The sequence below is a fragment of the Podarcis pityusensis genome (assembly GCF_964106645.2).
Source record: "Podarcis pityusensis genome assembly, chromosome: 12".
Classification (NCBI taxonomy): domain Eukaryota; kingdom Metazoa; phylum Chordata; class Lepidosauria; order Squamata; family Lacertidae; genus Podarcis; species Podarcis pityusensis.
In genome coordinates this window covers 27,361,669-27,374,998 of record NC_138037.1, presented here as the reverse complement: position 1 = coordinate 27,374,998, position 13,330 = coordinate 27,361,669, and the positions used below count along the sequence as shown (strand labels likewise).

At 40.9% G+C, this 13,330-nt stretch overlaps 2 protein-coding genes across 3 annotated transcripts; one reads left to right on the top strand and one right to left on the bottom strand.

The window, feature by feature from the left end:
- Nucleotides 1-797: 797 nt before the first annotated feature.
- CLXN (calaxin) lies at nucleotides 798-7,817 on the top strand. Its single transcript, XM_080975637.1, has 6 exons — nucleotides 798-1,160; nucleotides 2,445-2,600; nucleotides 4,192-4,296; nucleotides 5,445-5,596; nucleotides 6,048-6,152; nucleotides 7,469-7,817. Exons 1-6 carry the CDS (start codon nucleotides 1,103-1,105, stop codon nucleotides 7,517-7,519), a joined length of 627 nt encoding a protein of 208 aa, XP_080831763.1. The 5' UTR covers nucleotides 798-1,102; the 3' UTR covers nucleotides 7,520-7,817.
- RBM48 (RNA binding motif protein 48) lies at nucleotides 7,756-13,212 on the bottom strand. 2 transcript variants are annotated; one of them, XM_080975623.1, is made up of 5 exons: nucleotides 13,048-13,212; nucleotides 10,611-10,801; nucleotides 10,249-10,394; nucleotides 8,478-9,025; nucleotides 7,756-7,956 (listed from the first exon to the last, which is right to left on the bottom strand). In XM_080975623.1, the coding sequence occupies exons 1-5, from the start codon at nucleotides 13,171-13,173 to the stop codon at nucleotides 7,852-7,854; spliced, it is 1,116 nt and encodes a 371-aa protein (XP_080831749.1). In that variant the 5' UTR covers nucleotides 13,174-13,212; the 3' UTR covers nucleotides 7,756-7,851. The 2 variants fall into 2 exon arrangements, with proteins under 2 accessions (XP_080831749.1, XP_080831750.1); XM_080975624.1 differs by having other exon boundaries at nucleotides 10,611-10,758; nucleotides 13,048-13,188.
- Between the last annotated feature and the right edge of the window lie 118 nt (nucleotides 13,213-13,330).

Sequence of the window (13,330 nt, the reverse complement as noted above, 5' to 3'; positions counted from 1 at the left end):
TTACTTTTCAGATAACTATGTGTAGCATGAGGTTTACTTGCAAGTTTATCATTGAATTCTTTGAAGATAACCATAATACTGCACAGCTTCCTTGAAAAACAGTGTTTGCTTACCACTTCTAGCCATAGGGCAGGATGAACAGAGATTCTAGACCAGTGGTTCCCAACCTTTTTTTGGCCATGCCCCACCTAAGCATCTCTAAAATCCTGAAGCACCCCCCCCGTGACATATAATTATTATTATTCAAAAAGTGAAGTCCTATTCACATAGAGAACGCCTAAAAGGCCATTCACTGTTAATAACTCATTCTCTAATTTCCCCCCTTTAAAATCAACTTGCCGTCCTGTGGGGTGTGCGCCCCACCTTGGGAACCACAGTTCTAGACTCTATACTGCAAGGTGCGTTCCCAAAACTTGCAAACTAAAAATGAGCCCAATACATCTGGCCAAAATCATGCTGCGTCACACCTAGGCTCACAACAGCTTTAGATATCGGTGGAAAGCGAATTGTTACAGGTGAGTTACAGGTGAGAATTTGGACCTGGGGATCCTTGCACATGAAAGCATCATTGAAACATGCAGCATTTTGACAACAGCCAAGTAGAAAGAATGGTGGGAGGAGCTGGCTCCAAGGACAAATAAGTTACTTGCTCTCTTTTTTGTCTTAATTACAGCTTAATCCTAGCCCCATACAATTCAGTGGGACGGGACTGGGGCGGGGATGTCGGTCTGGCGCTATATATGCCGTCCCATATAGTCTCCCTCCTCCAGTTTCTTTTATTCAGTATCCATGGTCCCCACGGTAACCAAACCAAGCCCGCCTTCCGCCCTGAGTTTCCTTGCCTCGGGCTTTTCCTCCTTGGTTCACTTCGGACCCTAAAAACGCCACAAACAAGGAGCAGAGTGACTGAGGGAAGGGCGAGCCCCAGGGCCGCAAACGTTGCCAGCCTAAAGAGAGCCTTAAAAGCGTCTGGCAAAGAGGGAGCGACCGCCGCCTTCCATTGCGCCTCCCGCGTCGGGAGCGGCCGGCCGGGCGGAGCCTCCGTTGCCACGGCCACCGCGTGGCGACTTGTGGCGTCCGCGGTCGCCCGAGGAGACCCGAGATGAACAGGAAGAAGCAGCAGAAGCTCGCCGAGTCTCTGTGCAGAACCGCGAGGCACTGTGAGTGGCAGGCGGGCCTTCCCTTCCCCACTCCCGCCAAAAAAAAATTTAAAAAATGGCTGTCCCCGCAGCATTTGCCCTTACGCTTTTTACACGCGGTCAGTCGTTCAGGCGTCGGAGCGAGGCCACCAGGGAGCCCCGGGTTGACACGCGTGTTCGTGGGTGCGCCCTGTGAGGTAGCTTGCATGACCTAACCTACCCCACAGGGGTGTTGTTGAGCGGATAAAGCAGGGCCCCGCTGAGCTCCACAGAGGAAGGCAGCGTAGAAATGCAATAATGAAAGCATACACGGGGCCCAAGGTCCACACATAGTTTTAGCTGTGTAGGATATGGCCCTCAACATTGGCTGGTAAGCCAGTTTCAGCAACTCCCAAGAAAGGCAGCATTCAGCAACCCCAAAATTTCTTTTTCAGGTTGCAATCCTACCGTGGGTGTTTTCCCAATTGATAACTTCTGAGTAGACATGCACAGGATTCCACCATCGAGCTAGAAATCCAGTGTATTCCTTTGGTTGCTCAGAGGAGCCCATGTTTTCCAATGCCCATTGTGTGCTGTTCTTTTTAATTTGTCACCATATCTACATGGGTCTCCTCCCAGGTGAATGTGCTCTCTTGCTTTTTGAGATGTGTTAGGTGACAACACAGTGCCCTGTAGGCAGAATGTCTTGTCTTGCAAGGTTAGATCCTATTTCTCTTTCAGCTCAATTCCCCTGGTGTCTGAAGCCTTTTCTTTTTAAACAAGCTTTCCGTTTTATGGCTTTTTTATATTTTGGCTCTGAGAACCCTATTTTTAACCCCTATCTTTAATGCTTTTTTCCCCCTCTTGGATTGTGTTTGGTATATATTTAGTTTTTTAAGAGGTAATGTGGGGGTTTTGTTATGTTTTGTTACCTGCTTTCAATATCTCCTTTGGGAAGGAAAGTGGGGTAGAATTGTTAGTGTGTTTGTGTGTGTATAAAAAAAGTTTGTCTGCCACATTGCAGCTACCCAAGAGATGTAACTAAATTTCAAAACCATGTTAAAGACCAGGTTGTGACTGAACCCATTTCAATAAATGTACTATTGTTATGAAGATATACAGCACAATCCTAGACATGCCTACTCAGAAAGATCTGCAATGTCAAAGAGGCCTGAGCAAATAAAAAGGTCTGTATCTGATGCCAAAAGGATTCCACTCTGGACAAGACTTCCTGGGGAAAGCATACCAGAGCAGGCTATAAATATTGTGGAGATTTTTCCTTTTTTACCACTTGCTTATTGCCATAACTTCTATTTTATTTCATAGTCAATAAATTTGAAGTGGAATGTCTCATAAAGCTTTTCAACAACTTGGGGGTGGAACCCAGCGACCGGCATGCTGCTGTTGGTTTGGATCGTAACTCATTTCGAAATATCCTGCATGTCACATTTGGTATGACAGATGACATGATTATGGACAGAGGTGAGATTACATTCTTGCAAAATTGTGATATATGTAAAACATCTATTAAAATAGCATCTCACATAGTTTTGAAAACATTTCTATTCCAGTACCCTATGGTTATTCACAACATCAATAGGACACATGATAATAATTGTTCTGGTATTACATTAAATGCTTTACTGTTTGTTACTAATAACAGCCCATGAATACGCATGAGTAATAGGTAGGTACTGGGAGTACTGTTTGTGTTTGCCATTTATAATGTGGTTTTTGAGCAACTCAAAAATGGCACCAATACAAGTATTGCTATACAAGTTGCTATGTAGCTCGGGGACCACCATCCTTTTTGGGACAGTGGGGGAACATTTGGGAGTCTGAGAAGCTATTGTGGGCACAACATACACTGCAGTCATTGATGCACACATGCTTCACATTCACTGCAATTGTGCATGCTTGCATGCTCCACTGCCACTCGCATGCACATTCCCCACCCCCACTCCAACAATTAGGGTTACAAAGAATATTCTAACTTATTTCGAGTCTAGTTTGGCGGGGAGGGAAGAGAGGAGTTGATCTTTCTGGACAGTGTCTCTCCCGTAATGGTCTCTATAGCCACAGCGGGCACTGTAACCTTCCAACAGTTTGACTTTACCTCCAAAGGCACATTCCTCCATTGTCTCCTGAGACAGATGGTTGCCAGCAGCATAAGGCATTTATACCCTGCCCTTTAGCCAACAAAACCATAAGAGCTATTTAAAAGAAATTGGTACTAAGCCAAACCTCACAATTCAAAAAGATATGGCACACAAAGAAAAAGAAATGGAAGGATGGAAACGCAAGCTCAAGAACAATTGCTTCAAGTTATAGTTCTTAACTGTTTCTCCAAACATTAACTTGCAATAATTCAGCTTTTTCTAGTTTGTTAAAAATGTCTGTTCAGAGTAGCAATCTTTCCCCAATATCAGTTTATTGGCATAGAATGGTGAAGACATTTGCATTAGACACATTATACTAACTCATTTTGAGCAGTAGTCAGTGTTTGTCTAAGTCCTTGCTCTGTGCAGCATTGTGTAGCATGACAAGTACATTTCTGTTGCTCTAATGAGGCAATTTAGATGAGTAGCAGTTAAAGTGTAAAGTACACTACATCTGTTAAAATGTCATCAGAAGCTATGGTTACTAAATTACATAACTGTGTTTTTAAAACTCCCACTTGGTGACACAGAATTGTTCCAGCATTACGACTTGGATCCAAATGCTACTTTAGGTTTACAAAGAGGTCACGGGCCCTGTAGGATTCGTTTTTCTTTTGAACGAAAGACCCCCTCCCCTCCTCTGTATGCCACATCAGAAGCTGCTTTTGAAAAACCTCTCCGTTTCAAATACAAGTAGCTATATGAAAGGGGAAGCTGTTTTTTTGAGAGCTACAAATCTAAAGTTCCTCTGGGTCCAAAGAACTTGTGGATGAAGAATTGATTTGAAATTTCTAAAGGAGTTCTTGTGTATTTGAACCATATAGTTTGTAAGACACAAATACATTGGGTGAGCGATTACTTTGCTGCAAATAATTTACAGTATTTTGAAATATACCATAACTTTTCTTCTTCAGTGTTCCGTGCTTTTGATAAAGACAATGACAGCTGTGTCAGTGTAACAGAATGGGTAGAAGGTTTATCAATATTTCTTCGGGGGACACTGGAGGAAAAAATAAAATGTAAGGTTTCCGTACCATTAGCAGGTTTTTACGCTAGTCTTCAAATCTAAGACAATTTAAATGACAAGTGTATTGCTAAAGTATGCGAGCGATTTACTTTTAAAAATAGGAATGTTTCATCACTCATTTTACTACATTTTTATCCTCCCTTTCTTTCGAAGTGCTCAGGTGGCATATGTGGTTCATCAGTCTTGTGCTTTTACTGTTGAAAACCCTGTAAGTAGATGAGGCCAAATTAAACTTAGGACAGGCCCTAAGTTTAATTTAGTTTATATGATGATCCATTTTCCAGCTGTGAACCAACATTGCTTCACAATGTTGTTATTTGCATCATAACAAATTCTCAAGAGAACACAGTACAACAAAACAATAAGAATCAATCCTTTAAATCAATGGGGGGAAATATTGAGACATTTTGTTTTTGAATAGAGATTTGAACCCATATCGTCTCTGTTTAATTCCTACACTACAAAATTCCCTGACTGTGAACCCAGATCTTATGAACCATCCTAGTTTGTAGTTTAGATCCTTTAGATAAGAATGAGAAGGCCTCTCTTATAGCCACTCCTTCTGCAACTGTTTTTACAAAGTACTTGCTGTCATGTATTCTATCACAAACTATACTGCCTGCACTACTATAGAGTATATATCATTTTGGGAATGGCCAGTCTATCGTAATACTGAGTTTGTTTTCAAAGAATTTGCTTTCCAAAATCTGGTATTGCGTCTGAATATATAAGGCACATAGATATAATGTTTCCTGTTATCAGTCTTAGGATCCACTTCATATTCACACACACACACACACACACACACACATATATTTCACAAAAGGTAGGTGGTCCTGCAGGAAATGAAAAAGAAAAGTAAATGTATGAATAAACAGGAAGTAAGTGTCTAGCTTGGGAGTGTATAGAGTTAGGTTGATTTAAAGCCAACATAGGGATAGGGTTATGATATTTGACTATAAATATGCAGCATCTTATTTGGGGGAGGGGGGGAATTCAAAAAAATTGGCTTCAACAGAGCAGTTCTTGGTTTACTTACTTTGTATATAATTTAGTATCAGCTAAGCTCTCTCATTATGTAAAAGTGCTTTATTTGATATGTATGCCTGCTTTCCATTAAATCATTTGTCCTTTCCAAAGATTGTTTTGAGGTCTATGACATGAACAGTGATGGATATATTTCACGGGAGGAAATGTTTCATATGCTGAAGAACAGCCTGCTAAAGCAGCCATCGGAAGAAGATCCTGATGAAGGAATTAAAGATTTAGTAGAAATAACTTTGAAGAAAATGGCAAGTATTGTAATGTAAATATATAGTTTCTCATGCTTTTGTAGCTTTTGTGCTTGTATCTATAATGTGCTCATATGAACTATTGGTTTATGGTAAGAGAAGCTCTGCACCCACATTTTTACAGACGAAAAAGAAGCACAAATTGATTCAATCTCTCTCAAGAATACCTAAAAAGATAATTCAGCAGACCATCTCCTGACTATACTAACTGGCAATACCAGGTTAAAGTGCTTGCAAGAATAGGAGCAAAGTACTTCTAAAGGCATCAGCAAGGCAGAGAAACATATACAATAGTAGCCAAAAGCATTTCATTATACTATGCTAGCAAGCTGACAGTACATTTGTATCTCTACTCAAAGTAAGCCCATTGGGTTCAGTGAGGCTTACTCTCAGTTAAATGTACGTGCATCCTAAATGCAACTGAATTAACTAAAAATACCTGCTTTTGCAGGACTATGACCATGACGGCAAACTCTCTTATGCGGATTTCGAAAACGCTGTGAGAGATGAAAACCTCCTTTTAGAAGCATTTGGACCATGCTTACCTGATATAAAGGTATTTATGAAATCTATAAATGCCAGAGTTGATACAATCAGAGGGAGGTGAAGTTTGTGGGCTGCCTAGTCATGTTGTTACGGATCCTTTTCATCTTGTGCAATATGCTGACACAATCTGCTTGGAGAAACTGTTTATTAGGCATTTGCTTGATTGTTGCCTTTCCTGGTTATTGAGATCCGCCAGACATGCGCTGGGTTTGTAGAGGTAGTGAATGTCTCCTTGAGATGATTTGGTTCCTGCTGCCCTTGAAGACGCAGTAGTAGGATCCCCTTTTAAATAACCAATTTTCTTGGGAGAACTACCACCTTGTTTTAAATATTCTATTCTTGGGCAAGGTGGTGGTGCATGTGACAGCTGGACAACTCCAGGCAGTACTGGATAACGCTGTTATTTAGATCCATTCCAAACAGTTTTTCTTCCTGGTTTTGGGAAGAACAGCCTTCGTTCTTCTGAATATGGGGGGGGGGGGGAGACACAGCTTTATCAGTTCTCTGCAACCTCAGAGGCTTGCAATATCATAAACCATAGTGTCATTCTGGGTGGTTTAGCTGACCAGGTTTGACATAGGTGGAATGTAGCTGTGGTGACAATGATTCTCAGAGGCGTTGAGGGTGGGATGCTAACCACCATGGATGGAAGTCTACAACTAGTTCTTGATAAGGTTGCACTCCCCCCAAAGAACCAAGTTTGCAGTTTGGGACTACTGCTGGCCTCTGGGCAAAGTGATTCAAAAGAAACACAAATGCCTCCAATTTCCCCCAAAAATACCACACTGTACTTATATAAAAACTTAATAAATGCTGTCCCGGAGGAAGTTGTATGGAGCCTGAAGAACATGTTCACATTTCTACAAACTGTTTAACAGTTTGCAAACACTGTTAACACCTTTCTGTTTAGGTGCCTTGGGGGTCATACTTGGCCATGGCATAGGGCTACATTTCAAAATACAGTATTTTTTTTTTTTTTAAGTGTGAAAAATCAGGATAGAAAGAAGTTTGGTATGGGTGTTTTGAGAAACACAAGCCCAGAAACTCCCAAGTAACACGAAAAAACTGGTTTGTTTTTTTTAATTGATGGGCACCTCGAGAACAAGTTGTGATATGACATGGGAGTTTGCTGTTCACACTGGAAGGAGCAGAAATCCCACTGGGCATAGGCCATAATAAAGATTCCTTGATATAAGAGAAAAGTATTAAAATTTTACTGTTAAAGTATAGTGTTAATATTTTAAGCTTCAGAGGTATTTTATATTGTGTAAGACTAATCATATATTAAATACTTATTTTAAAAAACATTCTCATTTTACTTTACAGTGCAGAATGGCATTTGAATCACAAGCATTCCAAGATAGTCCCGATCTGTAGCTCTACAAATGACTTATACTATGTAAATGTCCTTGAAAAGGATACCATTAATCTTTTTGTAAAGGCAAGTCAGAAATATTTTTCTCTATACCTTTTCCTCTATTTTCATAATGCCTTCATTTCAGTATACTGGCTAGAAAAACCAGTAAGACATTAATGGAAAATATTTTGATGTGTCTACACTCTTGTAAAGCAATACATTCATAAGGACTACAAAAACAATGGAACAACATACATTTTAGTTGAATTTTAGCATAATTGCTAAGTTTATTAAATAAAATGTACAAAAATACTTTAATTCTGCCAGATCAAGCTATACTTTCTAGTAAGAACTATATTCGTCGTCTTTGCTTTAATGTTGGCTTTGCTTGACTATTCACTGATATTCCACCAGACAGATCTGGAGTTTGAACTGGAGTCTGAACAGGAACCACAACCTAATATGGAAAGAGGAAACTAAACTTAGTACATTTTAATTATTCATTAAGCAGTTACTCTAGCTAGATCTTTCAGACAGTTAACTGAACTAGCTGTACAGCAGGGAGTCAAATAAGCAAATTTTCTAATGACTTGTAGCTATTTCTCGATTTACATTTCACCCTACAAATTGTGTCACTATTTTTAGAACCAAAATAAAGGAGGTCCCCTAGGATACAAAGAAACATTGTTTTTGCTAATAATTTTTAGACCAATCTACAGCCATAACAGAAATGCCAGCAAGCTAGTAACACAAATAGTCAACTTTACAAACCTTCCCTTAAGCTGCACAGTATTAACATTTAAATGAAAGTTCTCTAATGCAAGAAGAATATGAGGCACCTTTGTCCTTCATTCCTCTCCCAAGTAGCTATGCTTAAGAAATCAACATAAGACATAGAAGGGCAGCTTATCACCTTAAATAAACAACTGCTATCCAATTTCAGAACTACAGACCACAGATTTTGAAAATATAGCATACCTCCTTTAGTTTATTACGAATCAAGTTTGCTGAGGTGTTCAAGGACTCATCCTCCATGTCTATTTTAGGTGTTTCTGGTAACCTTGGACCAATAATTATTTCTTCACTATTAATGTCTTTTCCAAAAAGGGCAAGTTTGTTGTCTTCATCTCGTCTCCTCTTTCGTTCCTGCAGCTGAGTTGTTCGAGGCATAAATCTGCCAAGTCCATTAGTACAAGGAACCTTTCTTTGTGGGTTGCAGTGGGTTAATGTATTGTGAACTCCTTGTTGCAAGCCCTGAGCCATTATTATCCTCTGGCCTGAACACTCAGTTGCTTCAGCACAGTCACTAACATTCCGAGGTGCTGCTAACATACTCTGACATTGCTGTCCTAAAGGAGATGTTACGCTTCTCAGTGGCAATTCATAGTAGGATGATTGCTGAGGATCACCAAGATGTACAGATTGATTCCAGTTACTAGTGGCTGCCTGAGATGTACAAGATCCAGAAGCATCTAGCTGCACAGCCTTCTGAAAACTTGTATTGGAATTCTTTGCTTGCAGTTGATCTTAAACATAAAACACAAGCAGTTAACATTTTGACTACCTAATATTTTTACACAAAAATACTTTTGAGTACAACTGCGCTACAATGGAATAATTTGACTTTAATACTGGCATTTGTATTAGAATCATAGGAGTTAGAAGGGTTCCCAAGGGTCATTTAGTCAAACCCTCTGCAATGCCGAAATCCTGCTCACAGCGACTCTGGATGGGCTCAAACCACCAACCTTCTGGTTCACAGCCAGATGCACTGACCCACTGTGCCACTGGAGGCACAATTCAACGTTCATATTTTAGAGTTGACAAGTACAGTGGTACCTCGGGTTACATATGCTTCAGGTTACAGACTCCGCTAACCCAGAAATAATACCTCCGGTTAAGAACTTTACTTCAGGATGAGAACAGAAATCGTGCTCCAGCAGCAGCAGGAGGCTCCATTAGCTAAAGTGATGCTTCAGGTTAAGAACAGTTTCAGGTTAAGAACGGACCTCCGGAACGAATTAAGTACTTAACCCGAGGTACCACTGTACTAGTTTTAACTACTATGCTAATTCTCAAAAAAATTCATTGGCAAAATGGAAATGTTCCTCCCAAAGTAGAGGTGTTGCCACAAACACTGCAAGGAGAAAAACTGTTTAAACTTTCCACCTGTTGTGGACCTAATCCTGCTTGTTTGGGAAGAGGCATATGGCACCAATTTACAGTTCAAAAAAGTTCATGTTAAATGCAAAGGTATGTTAAATATCACATTAGTTTGGCCCTGAGTTTACCCTGGAACAAATCACAATGAAAGAGCCAGGTTTGTTTTATAAAGTTGGTGCTTGCCACCCTACACTCTTTAGGAGGAAGAGTAGGATATAAATTAAATCATAATAATGGCTAAGTACAAGAGAGTCAAAACATTTTTCTACTAGACTAAGTAGCCAGTGGATAGGGTTTCCTTTATATTTTATATATGACAATTGAGCAATAGTTCTGTCAGACTGGTGGCTAGTATGCTTGTAGTCTTACAGCTTTATACATCCGTTAAAGGCATAGGATTTTTAATAAACTATTATTCAAACTGCATCCTGCATATATCTCTGGCACTGGTTATGTTGTTTGCCTCTACTCTTTCCTTGTAGCATAGCATACTGTGGTGGATGTGGAGTAATACAGAATGAATTCAAATTTAACTAAGCATACAAACCCAAGACATTTAATTTTAGAGAAGTATACAGACACAAACCTTTGCTACTAGTTGCTTTTGCTATATACTTCCTCCTGTCTTGTAGTTTCTCTCTAGTCTCCTGTATAGTCTCAAATTCTGGAGCATAGCACACATGCAGCAAACTACCAAAGAAACTCCGTTCATCCAGTTTTCTTTTGGCTATCCTAACAAAGATGAAAGTTAAGTCAGACATTAAACACTATCCAGTTACAGCAGCAAACATTTTAAAATCTGTTTGATCCTAAAACAAAGTTCAGTTATGGCATCACAAAAATCCATTTAACTTACACACAAATATTACTTAACAAAAAATTCAACACTGAGTTACTATGGGTCATGGGGGAAAGGAAGATGGGCTATTTTTGAAAAATTACAAATACCTTGCACTCTGTATTTTTTGGAACTTGATCAGGTAAACCTCTGTAAACTCTTCTGCTGGATAGTCATCTAGTGGGTTATATTCTTCAATGGTTCCATACAATGCAAACTGCTCAACTAATTCCTTCATAACACCCAGGGCAGGCACACCTTGTATTAACAAATATCGAGATTCTAAGTTGATAGTGTAAACCTGAAAAACCATAGCCACATTAATACTTTTTGTCTCAGTTACAATCTCAAGTACTTGCTTGTTAAAATATGCTTTTTAAGTGTTATACTATTCTGAACTCAATCGTCCATAGACAGCTCTAATGTAAAGCAATTCAGTTAGTATGAGCACTATACAGGAGAAGCAGAGCGTGATCATTTAATAATGGTTGCCAACTGTGGCCAAGATGCTAAGAACAAGCCTAAATTTTTAGCTAAATTGGTTATATAATATTTGAGCAAATGTTAGTTATCGGTCAGCATACAAATGATGTAAATAAATAGGTATTTTAATAAACTAATTACTTGGTAAGTACCCTTAGGATGGCCCTTGTGCATCCAGAAATTGAAAATATTTCACCAACTACAGAATTACAAAGGTCATGATGGTTATATGTCACCTTATAGATCATATATGCTGCTTTTGGACTTCCCATAGGCATAATTGGTTGGCAACTGTGGGGAGCAGCCAGGATGCTGAACTGCGGGTGACGCTGTGGTCTAAACGACTGAGCATAGGGCTTGCCGATCGGAAGGTCGGCGGTTCGAATCCCCGCAACAGGGTGAGCTCCCATTGCTCAGTCCAAGCTCCTGCCAACCTAGCAGTTCAAAAGCACATCAAAGTGCAAGTAGATAAATAGGTACTGCTCTGGCGGGAAGGTAAATGGCGTTTCCGTATGCTGCTCTGGTTTCACCAGAAGTGGCTTAGTCATGCTGGCCACATGACCCGGATAAACTGTCTGTGGACAAACGTCAGCTCCCTCGACCAGTAAAGCGAGATGAGCGCCGCAACCCCAGAGTTGTTCGTGACTGGACTTAACTGTCAGGGGTCCTTTACCTTTAATCCAGTAGGGCACTTAGGTTCTTCTAACTTTTGTGCATGTGTGTGGCATTTTTTGCAACACCGAAACAAGTTATAGTGGGGGAATATCAATGGATATCTGGTGCAGAGATTCTTTGAAAGAATGCTGTACCTTTTTCTGATCCAAGATGATACTTATTTTCTTAAGCAATAATGCATAATTAGGATAATTTAGTAACGTCTTACAGTTGAGAGTTCCTAGAATACTAGGAAAATGTGACACTGAAGTGAGCTTACATCCAACCTCAGCATAAAAGTACAATAAAACATCTCAACAAATACATGCCAATCCCTCAGTTTGGAGAACTGCATTTGCTACAGTTTATTCATCATATACGGATATAGAATGATCTATGTAGGGAGAAACAGCATCACCTATACTTGAATTTATATTTGACAATTGAAGAAAATAATCCTAACAGTACACAATTGCTTCTAAGAAAGACAGCCAAACTGCAAGTAACAAATCGCTCTTCTGGCAAAGAAGTATTTTCATAAAGCAAACTATTTGCTATACACTAAGAATTCCAAAGTAGGGGCTACTACAGAAGGTGGCCAATCACCAGCATAATCTATAAGGGAGCTGGAATTACCCCCTAGTTCCCTTGAAAAGGAGATTAGACAATTTCACAGAAAACAACTGTATGGGTGTCTTCTTCATTTAGCCATGAGAACTAATTGGAGCCTCCACACTCAAGAGGCAGCACTGTATATCAATAAGCACTCTGGTCAGTGACCAAAATAAATTGATTCATTTGACTGTATATCAATAAACAGCAGTCACTGGAGGAGGAAAAGCTGCATGCCTTTCTCGCGGCTCTCATGAGCATTCGGCTGGACATTAGAAGAAACATACGAAAATAACAAGAGCCTGCTGGATCTGGCCAGCGGCCCATCTGGTCCAGCATCCTGTTCAGTTGACCAACCAGATGCCTGTGAGAAACCCACACGCAGGATTCGATCACAAAGAGCACTCGTCCCCTCCTGTGGCTTCCAGCAACTGGTATTCAGAAGCATTACTGCTTTCAACAAGATGCTGAAGGGAATTCGGTCTCATTCGGCGGGCCATTTCCTCCTGTCAACGTGGTTCGTTGACTTTCTCAGGATCCATCCCTTGCTTTATTTGCGGTGTAGTTATGGGGCTTGCGTTTATTTCAACAAAGTCCAGTCATGTCAACTAGCACCCAATGCGCCCCCCTAGATTGCCTGCAGCCGCTTAGAGATCTCCCACTGTTTCCAACTGATTTTTGTCGGTCACTTGTGTTAGCATACCGCCTTCCAGAGGAAGATGCCAGAAGACAAGGGGAAGGGAGATGCGCAAACACACGCAGGCAGGCGGGCCCGAGTCCTCCCCGCCCCCGCTTTACCTTCACCGCGCGTGGCCTGCGCCCCTCGCGATATTTGGCGCGCGAGGCACAGATCGATTGCTGCGCGTGGTGCTGATAGACGCCGCCGACTTCGCCTCCGCCGCTCTGGTTACCGGCCGCCGCCATCTTCCCGTCACCCGCCTCGCCCGCTCCTGTCGCACATTCCAAACGCCACTCGTCTTCCTCCCGCCGTCTCCCCGCCCCCCTCCCACAAAAACAACCAATCCGGTAGAGCTAAATCAGGTAACGCGCTCTCATTGGAAGGCTGAGGTAAGGGGGTGAA